Below are 25,287 nucleotides of genomic sequence, written 5' to 3'. Positions count from 1 at the left end.
GTTTATTCATTAATATAGAATGATCAATTGTATCAAACGCCTTTTTTAAGTCTATAAAAACTCCAACAGTATATTCCTTATTATCTATTGCATTAGATATCCCTTCAACAAGTTCCATCACTGCCATTGAAGTGGACCTTTTCACTCTAAAGCCATATTGGTTATCACTTAGGAGATTATGCTTCTCAATATATTTATCAAGTCTATTAACAAATAACTTTTCTAAAATTTTTGAGAACTGTGGGAGTAGTGATATTGGCCTATAATTGGTAAACTGACATCTCTCTCCGTTTTTATGGATTGGAATAACTTTTGCTATTTTCATTTGTGAGGGAAACACACCAGTTTGAAAGGACAGATTACAAATGTATGCGAAAGGTTGCACTATATATTCTATAATACTTTTAACTAATATCATGTCAATACCAAAACAGTCAGTGGACTTTTTATTTTTAAATGTCTTCACAATGTTAATTATTTCTCTATGAGTTACAGCACCAATAAACATGGAGGACACATTCTGAGTAATATGTTTATTTAGGTCGTTATTATTTCTTGACTCTGGAATTTCTTTTGCTAAATTAAAGCCAACATTTACAAAGAAATCATTAAATTCATTTGCAATGTCTTTAGTTTTATCAAGCACAATATCTTTATCTTTTTTAAAATAATCTGGATAATTCTTATTTTTTGAGCCCTTTTTGATTAGACTGTTTAATATCCTCCATGTTTCTTGTGTGTTACTTCTACTTTGCTCCAATAATTTGTGGTAATATTCTTTCTTACTTGTTCTTATAATATTTACTAATCTATTTTTATATAACTTGTACTTTATTTCAGCATCTTTTGTCCTCTGTTTTATGAATCTCTTATATAGATTATTTTTCTTTTTACATGCATCTTCTATCCCCTTTGTGATCCATGGCTTATTTGATCTGTGATGCTTTCTAGTGATTTTCATTAAAGGACAATGTTTTTCATATAGTGAAATTACAGTTGATAAGAATGCATCATACGCACTATTTGAATCTTCATTTGCAAAAACCTCATTCCAATTGTGTTCCTTTAAGTCCACCTGGAGGGCAGCAATGGCTCTTGTTGTTCTATGTCGTATCATATCAAATATTTGATTCTTTTGTTTAGTTTTAATCCCAAAATAATTTTGAAAAATTGCAAAAACAGGAAGATGATCGCTTATATCAGTTATAAGAAGTCCACCTACTATTTCATGGTCAATTTTATTTGTGAATATATTATCTATCAATGTAGCTGTATCAATTGTTATTCTACTTGGTTTTATAATTACAGGGAAAAGGGAGTTACTATACATTGTATTTATGAAATCTGTTGTTTTCTGATGTCCATTTGGGTTTAGCAAATCTATATTAAAATCACCACAAATTATTTGCACTTTTTTATCATTTAGGTTGCTAAACATAGCAGCAAGTTTTTCATTGAATATCTCAAGGCATGAACCTGGTGTCCTATAGATGCAGCTTATAATTATATTGTTAGCTTTTTCAACATGAATTTCAATAGTGACACATTCCAATATGTTATCTATGGTGCTTGACATAGATAACATATCTCCTCTAACAGAAACACATCTCTGCTTTATGTTTGTCCTTATCTTGTTTTTTTTTTTTAAAGAAATCTGATCCCCTTAAGTCATATTGACTCTCTCTGACTTTAACAGCTTCTGAGTACTGCGGCAAATTAAGTTATGTTGTGCGTTATACATTATCTGTGCAATTTTATATTCAACTGAATCATAAAATTTCATGGTTTTCAGATTAATAAACAAAATGTTAGTTGGTTCTATATAGTTTGATTTATTTATTATTCATAATTTTGGGGTGTGATGCTTTTTTAATTAAATATATTTATTAATGAAATCTCTGAACCATTAACTGCACAACATTTCTTCTGTCGCCTTTTTCAGTTTACGTGTTGTTTTCAATAAATTGCATGCTTAAAAGATTTTTTGTCTCACCCATATTTCTTCTTGTTTGATGTGGAAGCTTTACCTGGAACCTTGTTAAGATCCAACCAGGCAAAATATGATTTTTTTTTTTGCCTTTTTTCAAGTGGTCATAAACCTTTGATTGGGACTATATTAGGAAACTTACATAAAGATTAATTCTTTTTTAGCACTTGATCACTTTTAGCATGAAAGGCTGGATGTTGAGTCTGTTAGGTTTTGTATTGTTGATTGTCATTTATGCTTAGAGATATTTAACCATATATGCTTAGAGGTGTATAATCAATTGTGTAGTGATAGTCTGCAAACTTTGTGTGCATTAGAGAGCACTTTGGGAGCACGAGAGAGGTCGTACCTTGTCTTATTGTTTTATGGTAGGATTAACGTAGTTATGTCTGTTTTAGTCTAAGTGCTTTAACTGCTGGACTTCCTCACCGTGTTATCTAGGGTGAAGCATCTAGGGTGAGACTACCCTCTTCCTGACCAAGGATGTTTGCTTTTGTGCTTTCATGTTATAGGACCCTTTGATCAGCAGTACCCTACACACACACACACACACACACACACACACACACACACACACACACACACACACACACACACACACAGGCAAGGTACTCTTTGTGTGTATGTAGACATTATATGTTAATGACCCTATGCATATTCATATAACCTCAATAAAAGAGCAGTGTTACGGGGGAACAGACGAGAGCAACTGGGGTCAAGCGAAGGAACGGCGTCTGTCCGGTTCTCTCCCGTGCACGAGAAACATGAAGAACTTTGCCTACTTCGTGTCTTGCTTGCGGTGTAATTATATTGTCTTCAACGTTCCAGCGAATAGGTTCAAGCTACTAACCTATCAGAGTCCTTTTACTCTCTCAGTTGTAAAGGGAGGTAAGATGGGAAGACCTCAGTCTCTTTAAATCCCACCTCTCTTGACATAATATATATGAGTGAATCACACAGATGTCCATTGTTGAGAGTGCTTCTTTTTAAGGAAGGAGTTAAGACAGAAAGATGACTAAAAAAGTGCAGCTTTAGTACCAAAGGTAACGGCGAAGAAAATGTTTGGTGTATCCTTTGGACTGAGGAAAGAGAATAAGAAGACTTGGTGCTGGAATGAGAACGTACGGGAAAGTATTTAAAAGAAAGAAAAGAAAACAGCAAAGAAAACATGGGATGGTCAGACAGATAAAAAAAAAATGTAAAGGCATTCATGGCACCAAAATGTTTAATTATTTGATCAGAAATAACAGAAATATGTCAAAAATTACAAATACTACCATTACTGTTTTCTGTAATTCATCATTTGTATATTTATATACAAAAACTAGTTCAATATTTCACTAATCCTGCTATTAATAATCACAACTGGGTACTAAAATTATGGCTCATGTAAACGAGAAGTTATTTCCCCTGTGTTCACTCTTACTGCATTAATGGTGCATTAATGGTGTTTTACTTAAATGAACACCTGTAGTGGGAAATTTGAATACTGACAAATGTTTTGAATTGATAGAATGCAGCACAGCTATTTATATGGAAATGAGCCACTTATGTTCACTGATAAGCTTAGAAAAAGCACTTCTTAGGAGGATTACTTTTTCATTTTTTACATTTAACTAAAAGTTCAAACTTTAGTTTCTGGCATTAAACAATAAATACCAGCTCAAGGCTAATTATACAAACTAGTTTAATTTTCTGAATTTTTGAATCAAACAGCCCAAATTTGGCTGGAAAATGTTACTTAGAAACTGGAGATTGTACAGAGGCAAAATATGTATATAATCTTTTCTGACCCACATGGTGAACGATAATTTGATGTTTATTGCAGTTATGGCGTAAATGAGCGCACATAACACCACATATTCATGCAAAACACCCACAAAGTTCTGCAGCTGTACACATGAACATCATCAACCATGATGACACAGCGGAGAGCTGCTTTGAACAGCACTCACTGACTTTGGAGCAAAGGACACTACTAACAAGGTAAGTGATGTTTAATGTAATATTTTAAATGTCCTCATTTCACACAAATACTTAACTTGTTTTGGTTTTTTTTCCAAAAGCAATGTTTATTTATTCAAGCAGCATAACAAAATATCTTCAACAGATTTAAAAAGTGGAAATTCGATTTGCTTAGTTCGTTAACTACTAATGTCAGTTTTTCTTTTATCTTTCAACAACCATTCTTTGTAATATTTATGTTATGTAGAAATGTTTCAAAAATTCCCCATGCATTTCTGTTCAGAGTGCTTCTACTGTCCTGTCTCACTTAAATTGGACTTAAGTGGTTCTAGGTTCAAAGATTCATCATGTTATACATACAATGCCTTCTAATTAAGGCAATTGAGGCAAAGGCTCAGTTGTTAAAAAAGTTAAAGAATTATTTGTGGCAGATAAGACAAGAAACATGCCACAGCAGCCAAAGTCTTATCAGGCTATAGATGTCAGCGGACATTCTCAATAACTCAGATAACCTAAATAACACTTCTTTTTTTTTTTTTTATAGAGGACCACATATGACATATTAACTCTGTTTATTGTGTGTTTATTTACCCCTGGAACATAAAGTGACTTCACATTTATCTAGGACTGAGATTCAGTTTGTATTTGCTGATATTTGTCGGGCTGTTTTAAACACTGCAGTTTAAATTTTCAGCCACTTAAAAAAAACAGTTTGCTTCTCTTCTGTAATGTTAGCTATATGCTAAAATACTGCAAACACAACTGTTCTGCAGCATGAAGGAAGATGAACAAAGTATATGTATTGGCAAAACCATTTACTTATTATCAGTTGCAGCAGCATAGGATGGAATAACTCCATAGTCTTCCTGACAGATTTTTTGTTGTTGTTGCTTTAAACTGCCAGTAAGATTTGTTTAGGTGTCCCAGTTCCATTCATGACTGACTTTGACCTGTCCCTACTGATGCTGTCCAGTTTAATTTAGGTTTACTCTTAAAAGAGAGCAGAGATTCATCTTAAGGTTAATTTAATAGTTTGTGACACTAAACTCATCTGTTTTTTTTTTCTTCAAAGCTTTTACACAGAACCACCTGCAGGAACGTGCAAAGTGTGAATTGAACCAGAATCAGAAAGACTTTATTTATCCCCAAGATAGAACAGAGCAGCATGACATTGAAGATAAGGACAATAAGAACAGGCAATAAGAGTGAGATCATAAATACACAGAATATACAGTATATACACAGTTTCAAAATTACACAGTTTTAAAATTAAAGTGACTGAAAGGTGAATACATAACTGTAAGTGAATAAAAGTGAATAAAGTATCAGTAGTATAAGAAGAGAGTAGTTTCTGTTTCTGGTGTGGGAAATAGTCTTATCGGCTGGAGCTAAAAAGCAGGGTGGCTTTGGGGACAAAGGTGGGTCTCCTCCTCTCAGTCCTGCAGGAAATGCAGCGGAGGCATCGCCCAGAGGGAAGCCATAGAAATGCAGGGTGAAGAATGTGAGAGGGGTCATAGATGATTTTGGCTGCCTGTCTAAGGGCCTGTTGGCTGAAAACCTGTGCCAGAGTTCTGACAGGCAGGCCAATGATTTTAGAGCACACTGATGCAGTGTGCTGCAGTCTGTTCTTGTTCTGAAGGCTGAGGGAGTGGAACCAGCAGGTGATGGAGAAGGTCATGATGCTTTCCAGGAAGGCATAGTAAAAAGTCATCATGATGGTAAATGGACTGATTCTTATATAGCGCTTTCTCTCACGGAGTACTCAAAGCGCTCTATACAACATGCCTCATTCACCCAATCACACCCATTCTCACAAGCACTTTATCTATATATAGTGCTTTCTAGCGACATTTATACACATTCCGATGGATGCATCGGAGAGCAAGTTCGGGTTAGTATCTTGCCCAAGGATACTTGACATGCAGACTGGAGGAGCCAGGGATCGACCAACCTTCCGATCAGTAGGTGACCAGCTCTACCTCCTGAGCTACAGCCACCCTGATGGCTGTGCTGACTCCAAAGGAGTTGAGTTTCCTAAGGAGGTATAGCTATTGGTGGCACCTGAAAAGCTCCTCAGTGCTGGCAGAGAATTTCATGATGGTTCCCAGGTATTTGTACTCCTCAACTACCTCCACTGGCTTCCCGTGGATGGTGGTGGTGACTGAAGCAGCCAGATCCCTCTGCCTACTGGAGAAGGTCAGCACCATCTCTTTGGTTTTGCTCATGTTCAGTTCAAGTTTGGAGCTGTCACACCACTCTACAAACTCCTGAAGCCCCGTGGTGTTGTGAGGGGCCTGACAGCAGTGACAGGAGAACTGTGTCGTCAGCATATTTAACCAGGTGACAGTTGGGCTGCGTGGATCTGCAGTCATCTGTGTAGAGGATGAAGAGCAGGGGGGAGAGCACACAGCCCTGGGGGGAGCCAGTGGAGGTGGAACGGAGACCAGAAAGAGAGTTGGTGACCTGAACTTGCTGAGTCCTGTTGGTCAAAAAGTTCAGTATCCTCAGCTGATCATCCAGGTTTAATCGGGAGGAAAGTTTAGTGGCCAGGATATGAGGCTGCAGAGTGTTGAACGCTGATGATAAATCAGCAAACCGAAGTCTGGCAGAGGAGTCAGGGAGCTCCAGATGTTTGTGGATGGAGTCCAAGATGAAGATTTTTGCATCATCGAAAACCTCTGCGTGCACAGTAAGCAAACTGGAGTGTATCCATCAGGGGCCAGTTGCTCTTACGATGTGCTGTTTTATGATCTTCTCCGTGGCCTTCATCGCCAGGGAGGTGAGGGCCACAGGACGAAGATCATTCAGAGACTTTGGGTTGTTTCTTTTGGGGATGACTGTGAAGTGTTTCCAAAGCTGGGGGACAGTGTGACTGTCAATTGAGTGTTGAAATAGAGTCAGGAACACAGTTCCTAGTTGCCCTGCAAAGTGCCTCAGAACTCAACTGCTGATGTTGTCAGGGCCGGGTGAGCTCCTCTCCCTGGTCAGGTTTGAGTGAGGATCGGGACTCCTCAAGCTGTGTGATGTTGTCTGTCTCAACCCTGGTGTACAAAGCGTTGAGGTCGTCAGGGAGGGAGGAGGGGTTGCTGCCCTCCACCTGGATGGTTCTCGGAGTGGTGACCACAGTATTCACAGAGGCCATGGTTTTGAGGCCCTGCCAGGCTGAGTGGAGGTCCACTGTGGTGAATCTTTTTTTCAACTGTGTCTTTGTAGTCCAGTTTAGCAGTTTTTATGGCCCTCTTGACCTCCCTGTTGACCTCCTTTTTATCCAGTGCAGAGCCAGTGAAGAAAATCCTCTTTTTTTATTAAGGATTTCCTTGAGCTCCTTGATGATCCAGGGTTTGTTGTTGGGGTAGATGGAGACTGTTTTGAGGGGATAATGTTGTCAACACAGAAGGAGATGTTTAATGTCACTGTGTCGACTTGTTCGTCGATGTCATCAGAGGGAGAAAGAAGGCTGTCCCAGTCAGTGTCTTCGACTCACCCTACATCCTTGTAGGGTGAGGATACTTTCCTCTGTCCACTGCTTGATGTTTTTGGTGACCTTTTTAATCTTCTTGATGACTGCGGTGTAAGCAGGGCAGGGGCCAGGAGGATGGTGTGGTAGTCTGCTGAGCCGAGAGGGGGGAGGGGTAGGGCTTTAAATGCATCTGGTACAGAGCCATGGCATTTATCCAGAGTCTTCCCTTGACGTGTGCTGCATGAAACACACTGTTGGTATCCCTTAAGTGACTTGTCAGGGGAACAGTGGTTGAAATTACCCAGGATAAACTTGGGAGAGTCCGGTGATCATTGTTCCAGTTTGTACAGAGTGTTGGTGAAGTACTCTGTGGCTTTAGTTGCATCAGCTCTGGGGTGGATGTAAACCAAGATGATGATAAGCTGTGGGGATTCTCTGGAGAGGTAGTAGGGGTGCAGGGAAACAGCCAGAAGCACGATGTCTGTAGTGCACAGCTTCTCCCTCACAGTGACTGTAGAGCACCAGCTGTTGCTTACATACAGACAATCGCCGCCCCCATGTTGCTTCCCGGTTCGTTCGCGGTCTCTGTCCATACGAAGAGGTGGTGAAAAGCCATCAATGTGCAGCGTGCTGTCTTTGTCGCTGTTGTTTAACCACGATTCCATAAAAGCCAGAACGGAGGCAGTTCTGTACTCATGCAGGTGGTTGACGCAGGCTTGCAGCTCGTACCTTGTTATTGTGAGTTCTTCGATTTCCGTGCCCACAGAGTATTTCCTCGGGGAAGATCGTGGGAGCCCTGCGGAAAAGCCGGACACCAGGTGAGCCATGACCCCAAGGCTCAACTACACAAGGTGAGCCTTGGGGTCATGTCGAGTGTCGAAAAGAAGTCCGAAAATAACAAAAAAAAAGGAAAAGGAAAAGTATACAAAGATACTGACTAGACAGCTAAAAACAACAACGAAAAGAGCATTAAAGTTAGAAAAAGAATGCAAAACTGCTCAGCTGACTGGCCAGTCCACCCCATGAGCAGTGACCCGGTTGATGTGTCATTTTAAAATTTGTTGACATAAAGAAAAAAGAACGATGAAAAAGATAAATACTGATCCTTTTCACAGACTGAGTTACAGTATAACTAGAATAACACTTGTACAATTTTGTTTAAAATTTGTTTTAATCTCACTGTCCCTTTTCTTTGTCTCCTCCTTGTGTTATTCGTCTCTCTAACAGCAGATATGTCTGTTAACTCTTCATCCGCCTACAACAATGTTCTGGGTGGCCAATGCTCGACGGTTCGTTTTTATATGAACATTGGCTTCACTTCGTTGAGAATCACCCTCATCCTCCCTCTCTGCACCTTGGTCCTCTGCCTGGCTCACCAAAGATGGAGGCAGCAGCGCTCCTTTAAAACAGCAAGTCACGCCGACATCATCACTTATCACATGGTTGTCATCGAGCTGATGTGGATCTTGGGCAGTTTCTTCTATTTATATGGCACACACACTAATCACTCATTAATGGCAGTGACAGGAGTATATGTTCGTTACATAACTTTCTATGCAGAGATATTCTTACACATCCTGACCTGTGCAGAGCGTTACCTGGCTGTTGTTCACCCCATCACCTACCTGAGTCTAAGAACTGCCCGTGGGGTCAAGATGAGAAACATCAGCATTGGATGTGCTTGGCTGCTAAGCTTTGGAATGACCTTAGTTAAAGCTCTTTGTATCCGTAATTACGTCACCATTCAGCTGTTCTGTACTTTGGTTTTGTCAATAATAATCATATCTTTCTGCAGCCTGTCTGTTCTCTATGCTTTGATTCGTTCAGGGCCAGGAGACAGAGTCAGAGGAAAGGAGTTGGTCAACCAAACAAAGCAGAGAGCTTTCTACACCATCACAGCTATATTAGGCATGTTCTGGTTGTGGTTTGTAGGGCTGCTTGTTAGCATCACGATGAACCAACACCCTGAGCTGAATCGCACTATCAAGTGTGTGGTCGATATGAGTGTAAGCTGGTTCAACTTACCAAGTCATTTGATTTTGCCTCTCCTTTATCTACACAGGGCAGGAAAACTCACATGTTGCTTTTATAAGAATAAGTGAATGCGAGGGTTAACTTGAGGATGATAAATTGCATATGCACTACTATAGTCTTAAAGCGGAAAAGTCCAGATGCTATTGCTGCTGCTATAGAGTAGATAAATGGTAAAATGGTAAATGGCCTGCATTTGTATAGCGCTTTTCTAGTCCCTAAGGACCCCAAAGCGCTTCACACTACATTCAGTCATTCACCCATTCACACACACATTCACACACACATTCACACACTGGCGATGGCAAGCTACATTGTAACCACAGCTGCCCTGGGGCGCACTGACAGAGGTGAGGCTGCCGGACACTGGCGCCACTGGGCCCTCTGACCACCACCAGTAGGCAAACATGGGGTTAGTATCTTGCCCAAGGATATTTGGCATGCAGCCAGGAGGCAGCCTGGGATCAAAACACTGACCTTCTGATTAGTGGCTGACCTGCTCTGCCATCTGAGCTACAGCCACCCCGATAGATAACATGTTTTTACATGAAAATCTATATATTTAAATATTTAATTCTTTTTTGGGAAGGTGAAACTGATTCAAGTTTTAACGGTGGTGTGGGGGAGGGGGAAGGAAGTTACCTTTTCACATAGGACATAGGTTTGATTAGCGTTTACCTTTAATAAATGACGCCATCATTTAAAAACTCTAAATTATATGTATTCAGCTTTTTTTTGTCTAAGATACATATTTGTGTGGATTTTAGATAAACGAGTTCTGGCGCTTTAGGCTCTGACATCAGTTGCATAAAAGTCAAATTTTTTATTATACTCTGTTAATTATGGGTAAACATATATGTAGAATGACAAGATTTGAATACTGTATTCAGATCATGTCTGTAGTTTCTTCCCCTCTGCTGTTGGACACATGAACAATAACCGTATGACTGTTCCCACCACTAACACATGACCCCACACTGTGTTCACTGCAGCATTCCATGTTTGGCACTGATCACCACCTGCACTCATGTATATATCTATCTACTTAGCACTTTTAATTCTTTATTTTTATTTTTATTTTCATGTCTATTTAATTTATGACAGTATGTTTGCACTGAAGCACCGCAGCAATTTCCTAATGTTGTAAACCTGCTCAACATTTGGCAATAAAACCCTTTCTGATTCTGATTCTGATAATGTTTGCATGCATTTTAATAATACATTGTTGCAATTATATCCTTGAATTAATGTGTTTAAATGTATGATTAACTGAACCAGAAAAGATGAATATTGTAAACAGTCATATAAAATTAAATAAACTTGGTTTTGTCATGTGACACTTGATGATTAAACACATCTTCTTCTATCAGCAAGACAGCAAAAATTTGCCTGTTGAAATTTACCGTGAAAGTATCAGAAAATATGTGCATGGAAATGAACTCACAGCCCCACTCATGCATGCTCTGTAAACAAGGACGTGCCATAAATTCAAATAAAGTGCAAGTCCAAGCCACTCAGTAAGTTCTCAAAGAGAGGAAAAAAGCAATCGGAGAGAAACGTAAAGAAGAAACCATTTTTCTAACAAGGTAAAGTATTTTTAAAGAGCCTTTTCTCCTTGAATATTTAAAGGTTGGTATATTTTTGGTGGAATTGAATGGACTACAAACTTATCAGCTCTTACCAATTTTTTTTTTTTTTTTATAAAAGAAATGAACAAATTCTTAGAAACACTGGTTAATATAATTAGTGATACTGAATCCAGTATAACAGTGTAACTTATGTTGTTTAGTTCACCAGTTCAGTTTCCTAATCTAATACACTTTCAGACTTTTATGTGTAATTTAAGTCAACTTAAATGAAAGTGAATTTTGTTTTGGAACATAATGAAATAAAAATTACTCCCTTTAGATCATATTCAAGAAGTTAACTTGTAGTTTATGTTAATGGTTGTCAGATTCAGTGCAGTCTATATTTTGGTTGGATAATATGAAGGTAAAACAAACACAACATGTATGCAAAAGGTAGCTATAACTCCATAAAACTACTAAAAACCTTGTGTCTTATTGTCACTGATCATTTTTAAGTATTAAGTATTTAAGTGCTCTACATTTCATCTCAGGGAATCCTGAGTTTTGACACAGCATTTTCCAATTAGTACTTTCAGTCAATTTGTATTTGAACTGATTGTAGTTTTTCAGTTAGGATTTTGTCATTGTTGCTAATATTACTTGGTTTGCTTCCTTATATTTAAATTCTCAGGCTTTTTAGTTGTAGTTATCTGTATCTGTAGTTACCCATCCCTTTCATCAGGAGAGGTTGAAAATATCTGCTGCAGTTGTTTAACAATAAGAATGTAATCTATCGTAGGTGTGTTTCAGTCTTTTTTCACTTACTCTTTTCTTTAATTTTTATTCTAACACTGCGTCTCTTTTTACTTTTAACTCCTAAGACCTGCAACATATGCAGCAGAAATGTTTTCCAACTCCTCCAATGTCACCTCCAACAATCTTCTGATCTACAACTGCACCACAATCACCTTATACATAAACACTTGCGTCTCTGCATTGAGAATCATCCTCCTCCTCCCTCTGTGCAGCCTTGTCCTTTATCTTGGTCGCCAACAATGGCAGCAGAAATGCTCCTTCAACACAGCAAGCCACTCTGACATCTGCACCTACCACGTGGCTGCCATGGAGCTGATTTGGGTTTTGGGGATTTTTATCGAGTATGGTGGCATATACACGTCTCAGACAGTGATTCAAACAGTGGGGTCTTTTGCTTGTTTGTTTACTTACTATGGAGAGATTATTTTTCATGTCCTGACCTGTATAGACCGTTACTTGGCTGTTGTTCACCCCATCATTTACCTGGGATTAAGAAATGCCCGTGGGGCCAGGATCAGAAACATTAGCATTAGCTGTACTTGGTTGCTGTGCCTTGGAATGGCACTTGTTACAGCTACATATGCACTTAACAATAATACCATATTGTTGTTTTGCTTTTTAGTTTTGTGTTTAATAATCATATCTTTCTGCAGTCTCTCTGTACTCTGGGTTCTGATTCACTCAGGGCCAGGTGGTGAAAAGGAGAAGCAAAACCAGTCAAAACTGAGAGCTTTCTACAACATCGTGACTATAACCTGTGTTGTTTGGTTGTGGTTTCTGGGGGTCTTTGGTTATATAGCTATGAACAACTCACCTGTGCTAAGCAGCACTGTGAAGTGTGCAGTGCAACTTAGTACATACTGGTTTAATCTTCCCAGCAGTTTGGTGTTACCTCTGCTGTATCTGCACAAGATAGGGAAACTCTCATGTTGCTTGAAGGAAAATATGAATCTGTAGTCTGGGACGATCCAGACAACAGGCCTAATTATATTTCTGTCACCATCCAGCTACATTCAATACTGCAGTAGTCAAAATATATAAGATATTCTTCTTTTTTTTACAATATTGATTTGTAATAGAGGTTCATGTTGAAATGTTTGGGTTGTAAAGTCTTTCCCAGAATTTTAACAGGTGTTGTAATTTGTTATTAGGGTGTTTGAAAAGATTTCGTAGTGGTCTCTGTAGAATTTGTCCTTGTATTACTTAATTCTTAGGTCTTTAATAGATGATAAATTGGTTGAATTCCAATCAGATTTCAATAGTGTGTTTAAGTGGTGTCTGGGTAAAGTCGACATCTAATAGGGTAATTCAAAATGACACAAGTTTTTGTTTTTGTTTAAATTTAACACATTTATGAATACAATGTTAATCATGTTAAATGTAATGATTTGATAAGTTTTGGTATGGACAAAGTTAAACAATGTTTAGTTGGAGTCTAAAAATCATTTACAACACAAATTGGCTCTTTAAAAAAAGTATTTATGTTTTCTTGCACTTCATTGGGGTTAGTTGTAGTAGCTGTTGTTAAGGTGATTTTAAGGCTTTCTTAGCAGTCTCTGTAGAATTTGTAGGATATTTTGTCTTTTCTTTAAATATATTGTGTATTTGTGTAGTGATATGATAGTTTTCATATAGTTTTTTTTTTAATTGTCCAACTCCTTAAAAGATGATACATAGACTAAATGGCCATTATATTTAAATTCTGCATTTCAGGGCTGTCTTTGTAAAGTAGCAACTAACAACATAAATATGTCTAATTGTAATGAAAGGATGGGACATATTTGTAATTGTTTCTGTTTGAGTTTTGTATCCTCTGCATACAGTTTCTTCATCCAGGTAAATGCATCAAGTAAACTGTTGCAACAAAGATATGTAATATCATGATGGCACTGTGTCCAGTACATATCTGTCATGTATGTGTGCTGTGTGAATAAAATGAATTGATTGATTCTTCCCTTTTTATGAATTCATTTCCTGAAACGAAATGAATTCATAAAAAATTCATTCATTCATTCATAAAATTCATTCTTTAGAATCTTTGGATTCTAAATAAGTCAGGACTTATTTTGTTACATATCTCTGTAATGGTCCTCTCCGGTTTCCAATCCGTGCTTCTTGCTGTTTTCTGGTGTGTGTGTGTTTGTTTCTCCTCTCTCTCCTCTCTGCCTTACTCATTTGTGGGTTTTGGCCTTTGGCCAATGCACCTGTGCCCAGTTTACTCACCTGCTGCACATCTTCTGTGTGTCTCCAGCTACTACTTAAGGTGGAGGCTCTATGGTACTCATTGCTGGATCGTTCTACTATTCTAGTCAGTGCAGCCCCGGCTCTCTCAAGTTAATTGTGTTTTAGTTGTCGTGTTTCTGTGGAGTTTTAACCTTTGTCCAAACCTTCCTGGATCTTTCCCTGTTTCCTCTGGATATATTGTATTAGAGTGATTCATGAGTGTATTTTGGTGTGGGGTGCAAATGGGGGCATGTGAGTGACTGGCTATCAAGAAGTGGAGTTTGAATGTATTCCCCTTTCCTTGGATTCAGAGCCTGCTCAATGCTGTATATAGCAGGTAGTGTCCCTGTAAATAAACTCAAGTAACTGAATTATTCAGAGTCCAGTTGTTCACCTTGCCAATCAGCATGTGTTTCACCCATTCAATCATTCCCTTAAGATTTGGCAAAGAAAAATATAATTTTTCTTTTACCAATTTAAAACCTTTTTCAAGAGTAATTTAAGTATGTCAGATGACATGATTTGATAAGTTCTGGTACAGACAACATTAAAGAATGCTCAGTTCTGACTCTAAAAAACCCCACTAACAACACAAATGGGCTACCTTTTTGTATTTATTTCTTTTTTCTTGTACTTCATTGGTTGCTGTTTTCAAAGTGCTCTACACTGAAAAAAAATTGGAGTGACATTTACTTAAAAAAAGCTAGGCAACTTTTTCCACACAGAAAGTGCTTGTAATCTTTACTCGGGCTATTTCTAAGTAATATTTACTTACTAGAACCATCTATTTTTTATGTGAAATACACAAGTAAATTGCACTGGCAATACTCATCTACAGGTTGTAACTTTTACTCAGAATACCATTGCATCCAATTACAAAACCCAAGTGAACATTGCTGATATTTCTTTGTGTTTCTTACTCATCTTTTCTTTGTTATATTCTATGTAATTATTAAGTAATATTTATTATGAATGTACTAGTTAATATTAATCGAATTGAATAAATATTCTTATTATTCTATTAAATAATAAATCAATATTTTCTAAAACAAATATTTGCAGCTTAAGAGACACTTTTATTTCACAGTTGAAATGGCATAGATATATTTAAAATATCTACATAACATTATAACCACAAAAAACATGGCCATAGAACTTCTTGATCGCAAATTTCAAAACAGAGCATATACACATATACAAAAAAACAACAACATGCTATTCAAAAACTCAGTGTGCACTGTCCCCTTTCTTCTAATCAACTTTCAGAACACATACATCAACTCTGTCCATTAACAGTTGCAATCACTACCTTTGCAGACATTCTCAGAACGTTCAGGACAGAAAGAACTTGTATAAAACTGAGCAACATTTGAAATTACTGTCAGAAAACAGACAAAATGCAAACAAATTAATTGTGCTGGACAAAAGCACAAATAACACTGGAACACTCACACTAAAAGTTTCTTGTGGAGAGACTGGACCTTTGGTGACATTTTAAGGATGTCAAGCTCAAGAAACAGCTTCTGAAATACCTCAAACGTATATTTCAGTTTCAGTGGGTAACTTAAGTTGACAGCATAGATGACACCCATGAGCAGGAGGCAAGCGTTTGTCACACTTCCGCAGTCCTCCAGAATTTCTGTCCCCTCAATGATGACCGACACGTTCACAGGATCTTGGTTTTCCTGTGCCACATTGGGATGGATTACGATGATCTTCATCATGTGATTACTGCAGTCCTCTTTCAATGCTTCTTGGCTGACGTCCTCCTGTGAAAACAAACAAACCACAATTAGAAATAACTAGAATAGATTCCAAGTAAAAGAAAAGGTTAAGAGAAAAAAAAATGTAAAAATAAAAAAGAGGTAGAGAATCTTTGACCTTCAATATATCATCACAAGTGAAGACCAGATTATAAGGTTAGACAATTTTAATACAGTCATTATGATCATCAGATACCTGATGGTCTTTGATCAGCTCCTCTCCACTCTCTCCAAGATACTCAACTAAGCAACGAATGATAATGTCCCTTCTGCCATCGACATGATGCTATTAAACCCAAAAAGAAAATTTATTGCAGAAAATACACAACATAACATATGTAACATACATACATAACAGCACATACAGATGTAAACAGAAAGTTACCCATGGAGAATGTAAGCCTGCAGCTACATTCTAACGTTGTGAAGTGTACAACTTAACATGAATTTCTCAACGATGTGTGTTAAGACAAGAGTCCAGTGCATGTCATAATCTGTGGGTCCAGAAACTGTCTCTGCCCAGTGAGGAAAGTTTTCTGCCTCATCACTGGACATGCAAATGAATTTTTTGCAACATATCAGTACCTCCTATCACAATATTAACCAGTCAAGGACAGGAATTCCCACACACAAGAGTAATATTTTGGGAAATAATTGTATTGGAGTCTATGGGCAGCAGGAAGGGATCTCGCTGCACTCAGAGGGTCACTTTGAAAATTCTGTAAATTTCTCTGCTTTTGAGCGCATATTAAGGGAGAGATGACAGGTTTGTATACACTTGTAGAGACAATCATGTGCATAAATTGTTAATTGTGGCCACAGTGTCAGGATCAGGAGAACAGTTTCAGCCAACACAGACACTGATCAGAATAAAGGACAAGTTCAGTATTTTACACTTAAAGCCCTGTTTTCAGTTTATGATGAAATCGAACGATTTTGATTGAAATTTGGACACATGCTGCTGGCCCGAGCTTTTTTGGTTTCTGTGGTAGCACATCCCCACCTCCACAATGGCTTCATAGGTGCACTGGAACAATCCTTCCTAAAATGCATAAAACTGTCGTTTACAAAGACGTGAAACTCACCGAGTGATCAGAAGTGTTCACTGATATGTTCACACAAAAATTGCTGCAAAAGATACTTTCCAACTGGTTTTTATTGTAGTTTTTGTCCAACTCCATTGACTTGTATTAGATGTGCTGTGATGTACGGTATTAGTCCGCCGCTATTCCATTCTATTATTCAAGCTCTCGGCGGAAGAATGTACAGGTGTAAGGCGTTTGAAAAAATAGGTCCAGTTTTACAACAAATGGTAAAACACCTGTTGGAAAGCATTTTTGCAACGATTTGTGTGTGAACATATCAGTGAACACCCCTGACCACTCGGTGAGTTTCACGTCTTTGTATGAAGCCATTGTGGAGGTGGGGGTGTGCTACCACAGAAACCAAAAAAGCTCCGGCCAGCAGCATGTGTCCAAATTTCAATCAAAATCGTTCGATTTCATCATAAACAATCTGAAAACAAAGCTTTAAGTTTAAAATAACAAACTTGTCAACTTGTCCTTTAAATAAGAGTGATAAATTCTCAGTGTGTATGACCTCATCTTTTCCATTAGATTATGTAATTAAAATAATTTAAAATTATTGAGTGAGTCCAACATTGGTTTTATTTTGGTCCCTGCAGTCCCGCCCTTCCTTCGAAATATCTCCAGGAGTTTGGTGGTGTACCTGTCCAATCTGGACAAAAACGTTCGCTCCAGATGAATTGTGGTTATTCGCTTAAACTCCTCTTTGATCTGAAATGAGAGATAAAACACAAAATCATGTCAAAGATGACTCATGAGATCTCACATACACTTAGTTGCTGCATGAACAAGAACTGGATTTACCTGATTTTCACAGAACAGAGAAGGCCACCTCTCTAAGAGGTCTTGGATTGCGGGGCAATCCTTGACAACCTCTTTTCTTCTCATAGCGAAAGACTTCTCCATTTTCTCATTAATTGCCCTCTCATTGTTCTTCTTCTTCATTTCCTTCAGCAAATCTAGTCTATCCATCTCTAAGGTTTCCTCAGTCTCACCGAATGGCAGTGGTGGCAGATAGTTGACTTCAGCTTTTTTGGCCCTTTTAAAGCCTTTAAGTGAACCCTCTTCACTGGAGCATCGTCTCTTCAGTGTGTTCACCTCGAGCTCTGGAATGGCTAATTGGCGACCTCTTAACTTTGCCCTGTAGTTGCCCATTTTATACTTTATCCTCTGTTGCCAACCATATAGGCCATTAAAAGAACCTGGCTCTTTGAGGCATGGGTATTTTGCTACCAAGGCTTCAGCAACAGCTAAAATCTGGACACCAGTTGGATATGCTGTGAAGCCAAATATAGTCTCTGCAAGCTTCTCAAGAATGCTACTAGTTACGCTTGGGTTGTTCAAAAGTGTGCCATCATTTTCATAAGCTTGCTTTCCTGCTTCCAGTGCAAGGTCTATATCATAAGAGAAGTCTGGTATTTCAAACTTAAATGGCCATGGCTTAGACCTGTAGGATGGTCCACTCTCATCTGGGGAGGACAACAGGATTGTGTCGCATACAGATGAGGAGGAGCTTGCTTCTTTAGATAGTGGAACTGGAGATTCGACTTCTGACATGTCCACAGTAGTGAGACTCAAAATTACTGGTTCAGTTTTTACTACTTTGAGGTTAGCTTTATCTTGTACTTCCTCAATCGAGGTCAAAGTGAAGAACTGACCATCGAAATCCATGTCCTGGTACATAACAGTGAATGGTCCTGTAATATCAAATGTCTCTCGAAGAACATCATTGAGGTCCTGAAGTGTGCTTGGGATGCCTGCAGGTAAAAGTAGTTTGTGGACATCATCCTCCCCAAAAATTATCCGCAGTTTCGCTGAGGGTGCCATATCAACAGGAAGAAGCTGCAACAACAGAAGAGAAATACAGACATTTATTCACAAGCTTCTCTCCTCACATTTCAAAAAGATAGGCAAATGTGGTGCTTTAAAGTTGTCAGGCGTCTTCCTGCAAGGGTGTATGAAGCCAAAGGATAAAAATCTTTAAGCTCTCTTTGCTCAAGTAACTGCACACTCCCTGTGTTCTCCAGCTCATAACTCCTCAGGTGTTCATTGTACCATGTATTTTGTTGTCTCACGAAAAAAGTCAGTTTGTTACAAATCACCATTATCTGTAACACTTCAGAAAAGTCAGGCAGTCCTGCAGTGGAACCACAACACAACAACATTCCCACTGCATAGTTGGTGCCTAAACTGCACACATTATTGGCAACATGCACAGCTGTAACAGCAGGGAATCTGCATTTCACCAGGTCTTTTAGATCATCCTTAAGCACATCTAAAGAGACCTCTGTTGTTTTTGTGACCGCAAGTGATGGTTTGACAGAATGTGATTGATGATATGCAACCATGAGCTGGTGCTTATTTGCAAGAGACAGCAAAATATTCCTGAAACAACCAGTGTGTCTTACCACCTTCTTGAAAAAGCTGTGTTTGGCCTCGAATCTCATTGTCCAGAGGGCAGCTAGGGGGCCAAATTCCCGAATGAGCTGAGGATAGTGCTCAAGGAAATGGTGCTTGGGAATGAGCTTATGTTGGGGGAAAACATCAAGGAATCTGCTTCGGTGTTCTGAAATGATGCTGTCAAGATAGCAAATGCTTTCTTCAGTATGGGCTCGAGACATGACAAGGTCCACAATGTCTTTCAGTGTCATCAGCATCTGCCATACAGGCTCTTGTTGGGGTACTTTTAAACCTATAATCAGAGGCAAAAGACGTAATAAGCACCAATTTTCATGTGCGTTGCCCCCTACTGATTTTCGAGTCGAAAAGTTAGCAGGAATGAGATGAGGGCGATTTGTTTTATCACTCCACTTGTATGGGAAATTGGAAATGGCATCATTCAGTTCCATGAGAGAAAAATATTTTTTCTTGATCAAGTTATCAAATGCCAAAGCCAGTTCCACTGGAACAATACCCTCCAGCAGATCATGTAAAACATCTGGAGGGTAACCAGATGTAACATGAAAATGCTCAAGTTTTTCTGACAATGCACACTGTTTTTTTACACCATAACAATGAGGGTGATCTGGACTAGACACAGCTGTCTGTACATGCAGTGTATGTTGATCTTTGGTTCTTTGATGAAAAGACCCAGATCTCACTTCATTGGACTGAAACTTGGATTGCTCCCCAACACAAAACCGGCAGATGTATGACCCTGCAAAGCTTTCGACAAATCCTGCCACAGAGTGCGCCCCCAAATTATCTGCCACCACACTGACCACAGTCCCTTTAATGGCTTTCCCTAACGCTGGAACAAAAAGACCATCTTTCTCCAAGCTTTGGATATCTGTTAACAGTGGCTCTAAAACTCGCTGGAATCCAAACTGCTTGGTGTCTTCAGCCTTACACAGAATTGCAAGGTAGATTGATGTCAATGTGGAACGTAATTGCACCGGAATGTTTCCCAACACCCAATAGACAGCTGTGACTTTGTGCTTTTTTCGAGATGTCCCAAGAGGATTACATACCTCAAAGTCATCAATGTACAGGATGAGACTCACTCTGTTCTCCTCTACAGAGAAAAACTTGTTGTTTTGATAGTGAGATCCATCACGAAATGTCTGGTACTTAAAGTCATTTTCAGTTTTTTTTTCACCTTCAAATGTGTTTTCTTGAAAAGACTTACTTAGGACCTGCACCAAGGAGGGCAATATTGGGACATACTGGAAGGTTTTGCCCTTTTTTTTATCAAGTATGTGTTCTTCTGGTTCAACAACTGAAAAATGCTTCTTCATAAATTCTCTTCTCTTGTAATAAGTTGTGAAAGGGCCACCTGTCCCCAAGGCAGTACTTATAGGGTGTGTCTCACAAAGATTTTTCACTAAATCTGAGATAATGGCTGGATCCAGATCACAGTTATGGCTTTTCAAGGTGGACACCACCACATCTCTTAAAAGTGGACCAGATGCAGAGGTGGATATAAACTGAAGCTCATCTACTATTTCATCAATGCATTTGTTTGGGACATTGAACATGCTTTCTAACTTTAAAAATAGATGGCCAAATTTCTCTTTTATATCTTGAGACAACTCCTGTGGTTCCCCATCCCAAAGCTCTAAGCTCTCTTCCACATAGGTCTCATCCTGAGCAAACATGGGTTCATTAGGTTTGCTTTTTAATACTTCAGTTTTAAAATCCTCAAGGGTGTGTGACTGGTGTTTTCTGTGTCTATGTGTAGCAAAGGTGGAATAAATATTTGTACTGAAGTTGCAGTCTTTGAAGACACATGCAACTACTTCAAACTTCCTTAAGTGGTTGTTAAGATGCTCAAAATACTGCTTCTCTGAATTAAAAAAAAACAGAGCAGCAAAGTAGACAAGTAAATGAAAGAGGTCCACTTTGTGTGACCATCTTCACATGGTGTCGAGACAAATGGGTCTTAAGGGCATTAAATGTTTTAAACGAGCAAGGGCAATCAGTGTGAAGACAAGGGACTGACTGGCTGCGACCACCATTTCCATGCTTTAGTCTGTAGTGTTTTAACAATCCCAACCTCTTCTCTGACTCAAAGCTACATATCTTACACATCCATCTCATGTTGTGGCACCTTAAACAGACAAATTATGTGACAAGTTAAACCTAATCGTTACTAATTTGATCTTACCTTGTGGAGTTCAAATTAGCAGTCAGAAGGTCCTATGTTCTGTAAAAAAAAAAGAAAAAAGAAAAAAAAAGAAAAAAGGTTATCTATATGCTTTTCAACTAATTTCTACTAACTCAAGGATGCACACTGATATTATTATTATTTTTTTTACATATGTTAGTTCGGTGGCAAATTTAAAACAGGTCAATATGAAGACTTGAGTGAAATCGAGTGCGTATATCGTTTTTTGTTTTGTTATTTTTCAAAATACACCTCATGGCAGCTGTGCAGCAATTATTTTAAACTGGACCGTGGTCGTTTTATTCACAAAGACGTTAGTTAAGGCAGCAGGCGTGTGTTGTTTAGGTGGCCATCTAAGCTGTAAAGTGCTGTGGGAAATTCTGGACATACCTCCTGCCAGGAAAGTTAGTCAGCAAGTCTAGCAGGAAAATACACTATTTGCTAGCGCAGCTTCTTTCAGTGCGGAGAAACTGACTTAAGTAGGTGAGCCAACAGGAACGTACAAAGTTTGTTCCGCTTAAAACTTACATTCATGGTTCTACTTCTTCCCGTTTCCGTCAAGTCTGCCAACCGTCGAAATGTGGACCATGGTATGTCTGAAGAAAGACCGCTCAAATGTGGGGAGGGGCTTTGACGTCATGCTCCGAATGCAGAGAAGGTGGCCATATTCACTGATGTCACTCCATTACATTTTACTTGGAAATATCAACTAATTAAGCCAATGAATTGGTTTAGTGAATATTACTTGGATCGAATGATTCAATTTACATACAAAACTGAGGACACATAATTACAAACAATCCTCAAGTAATGCACTACAAGAAAAACTGCTATTTTAAAGTAATAGCACTGAATTTGTAATTTTTTGTAAAATTTATATAGCTAATTGAAATAATAATTACAGGGCCAAAAAAACATTTTTTTCAGTGTATAAATAAATTTTACTCAGCTCGGCTTGATTTATTACACATTTCTTTGAATTATAAATGCACTTTTAGAAAATATGATGCATTCAAAAGATGTATTTAGTTCTTATTTGAGCTTTTTATTAACATACAACATATTTTAAAAGTAGTTACGGTCCTTGAAATTTAAATCTGTGAGGTTAACTCAATAAAATTTAACAGGAATTAACAGCCAGCCAGGAATGCAGACACCATCATGGCTTTTATAAAGAAAACAGACTTTGACAATGCCTATGATATAGATCTCACTCTTTTTTAGTACTTATAACCATGGTATCAAAGTCAAGAGAAAATAATTACAGATACATAATCTAAGAATACTCAAGATACAGTAATTTGAAGAACGAGGAACAAAGATGTTCCTTTAATTCTAATGTTTAAGATATTAGTTTATACTAATGTAAAACACAGTCCTTGTCAAGTTCTAAAATTATTAAAATCAGTCTTGGAACAATAAGACATATAACACTTTGTTTTTTTAACAGTTTTAATTTTAGCTATCAGTAAATCATCTTACGCCATAAAGCAAATCTGAATAATTTACATCTGTTTGCATTAAAAACTGGTATCTGTACATCCATTGTTCCAATTATTATTAATATTGTTAATGAGACATGTATAACAATAACTAATTATGTAATAATAATAATTATGTTAATATTATTAGGTTATTATTAATATATATACATATATATATATATATATATAATTGTACAATATAATTGTTCATATTGTTTTTTGGTAGTTTATTGCACTGTTATGCAATTTATGTAATTACTATGCACTTAATGCAGACATATTATTAAAATTTGGGCTGTAATGGTTGTATTGATGTATACAACTTGAAATGCTCCCAAAAATGGCTACACAGCATGTAAGATAAGATAAGATAAGATAACCTTTATTAGTCCCACACGTGGGAAATTTGTTTTGTCACAGCAGGAAGTGGACAGTGCAAAAGTTATGACGCAAAAATTAGAATACAGTAAAAATATGTAAAAATATAATATAAGCTCTGGCGCACTTGGCTCTATGGTAGGTCTTAAAGGGTTAAACACATCTTCTTGTGTTATCAAGAGATGGAAACGACAAATTTGCCTATTGCAATTTACCGTGAAATCATTAGAAAATCTGCATCAGCTTTGCATAAAAATGACTCAAAGGCCAGCTCACACATGGTCCACACACAAGGACATTTCATATTTTCGAACCAAAACCAAACACATGTCACTCAGTAAGTTCTGAGACTCAACAGAAAAAACATCAGAGAACACAGATCCAAAGGTTAGTTGGTCGTTTGGTTAGTTGGTCGTTTGGGGCTTTGGATTCTCGGTTTTGTGTCTTTGGACTTTACATTCTTGTTTATTATTCAGTATTATCAGTTTACTGATAGTCCTTAAGTATTGTTGTTTAGAAGTTTTCTTTAACTTGTATTGTTTGGACTTTGTGTTTTTGCTTCCTCTTCCTCTGTTTATGTCATTGTTTATAGTGTTTTTAAGTTTTTGTTTCCTGTTCCATAGCAGTCCAGGGGTTTTCACTTGCTTTGCATTTAGTTTATTTTCTTTGTACTAGTCTTTGTGATTGTGAACCTTTAGTTCTTGTTACTTTGAATTCTGGTTTCTCTTGGTGATCAAAGTTGTTAATTAAAGATTTGTTGTGTTCTAGATTAGTTTAGCCTCTCTAGTGTCTTGTTGTGTCTTCCTGTCTTGATTTCAAGTGACATGCCATGAATATTGAGCACAGCATTTTAAATTTTTTACTGTTAGTGAAAATAACCCCCCTAAGTTCAGTTCTATGTATGACTAGTTATAGATGTTTTATTCTTTGTTAATGTCCTCAAATGTCACAAAAAGATGATTAAACTGATCTCCTTGTTAGTTTTGGTCCAGATCTTGAATTACTGCAGAGCAGAGAGTGTGTAGTGGGTGAAAACCCCTCTCCCCGTGCTTTCCAACTGGATTCATGTACACAGACAGACACATTTGCCAGACGGTAAAACCAGCATTACAGTATAGATACCATTGCATCCATTTGGCAACTCTCTGTGAAGAGAACTCATGGCCATTGATCAGTGGTTATGACACTGCATACTAACGATATGCAAACTGACATCATGGCATATTGTTCATTAGCAATGCCAGTTTTAGTCATAAAGCAAATATGCTGTTTATAAGGTCGGGAAAATTGCCGTCAGCTGAGACTAAAGAAATCTTATGGATGAGTGATGAGACATTGCTCCTATTGGAAACACAACATCCAGATGAACAGAATCAACTTTGTGAGAGGTTCAAAATCAAAAGCATATTAACATAGTAAAAAAGAAATGTAATGTAAAAGTTATTATTCTTACTTGGATGTGAATATTTTGCAGTCAGTGACCACCTAAAGCCTAGAAACAAATGGCATTATGAAATGCCATTTGTTTCTAGGCCCTATAAATGCTCTCCCAGACCTTGACTGAACCTACCTAAGTCAAAGTTGCTGCTTGTTTGGGAGTCGCCTGCACTAAGTTTTGTATCTAATAACCGAAAAACTGCTTTGTTGGGTTGAGATCAGTTAACTGATAACCGCTGAGCCATTTCTTAGCCTTGAGAAGCTCTTTGGTTCCTTTGGTTCATTATTCATTTGCACTGTGACCATTCTTGTAACTTCTTGTAACTACTGATTTGAACTTTATCGTAACCCCTTTTTATTTATATTAATGAACGCATCTCTCTGTTGTACATTTTGATAATGATACCGTGAGCTTTGTTACACATTGTAAAGTTATTTTTCTTTACCATGGAAATTATTTGTCATCATCCAGTTTAGTTGTCTT

The 25,287-nt window shown here is 37.9% G+C and overlaps 1 protein-coding gene across 1 annotated transcript; it reads right to left on the bottom strand.

Moving 5' to 3' along the window:
• Positions 1-15,145: 15,145 nt before the first annotated feature.
• LOC146579040 (uncharacterized) lies at positions 15,146-19,345 on the bottom strand. The gene is made up of 5 exons (XM_085267883.1): positions 19,307-19,345; positions 17,703-18,740; positions 17,456-17,609; positions 16,010-16,101; positions 15,146-15,816 (listed from the first exon to the last, which is right to left on the bottom strand). Exons 1-5 carry the CDS (start codon positions 19,343-19,345, stop codon positions 15,499-15,501), a joined length of 1,641 nt encoding a protein of 546 aa, XP_085124009.1. The 3' UTR covers positions 15,146-15,498.
• Positions 19,346-25,287: the final 5,942 nt, after the last annotated feature.

The sequence above is a fragment of the Mchenga conophoros genome, linkage group LG3 (genome assembly GCF_057382185.1).
Source record: "Mchenga conophoros isolate Kocher_MC1m ecotype Shallow Benthic linkage group LG3, M_conophoros_male_GT1.1, whole genome shotgun sequence".
Lineage (NCBI taxonomy): Eukaryota > Metazoa > Chordata > Actinopteri > Cichliformes > Cichlidae > Mchenga > Mchenga conophoros.
Note: the sequence above shows the minus strand (reverse complement) of the source record. Positions and strands in the feature narration are given on the sequence as shown.

Excerpts from the sequence above, each read along its gene's own strand:
- LOC146579040 (XM_085267883.1), bottom strand. The coding sequence starts at position 19,345 with ATGAGATTCGAGGCCAAACACAGCTTTTTCAAGAAGGTG. Across the intron at positions 18,741-19,306 it reads ACAGCTTTTTCAAGAAGGTG|CTTCTTCCTGTTGATATGGC; the intron begins GTAAGACACACT and ends CTGTTGTTGCAG. Across the intron at positions 16,102-17,455 it reads AATGTTGGACTCACTCAATA|AGCATCATGTCGATGGCAGA; the intron begins ATTTTAAATTAT and ends TTTGGGTTTAAT.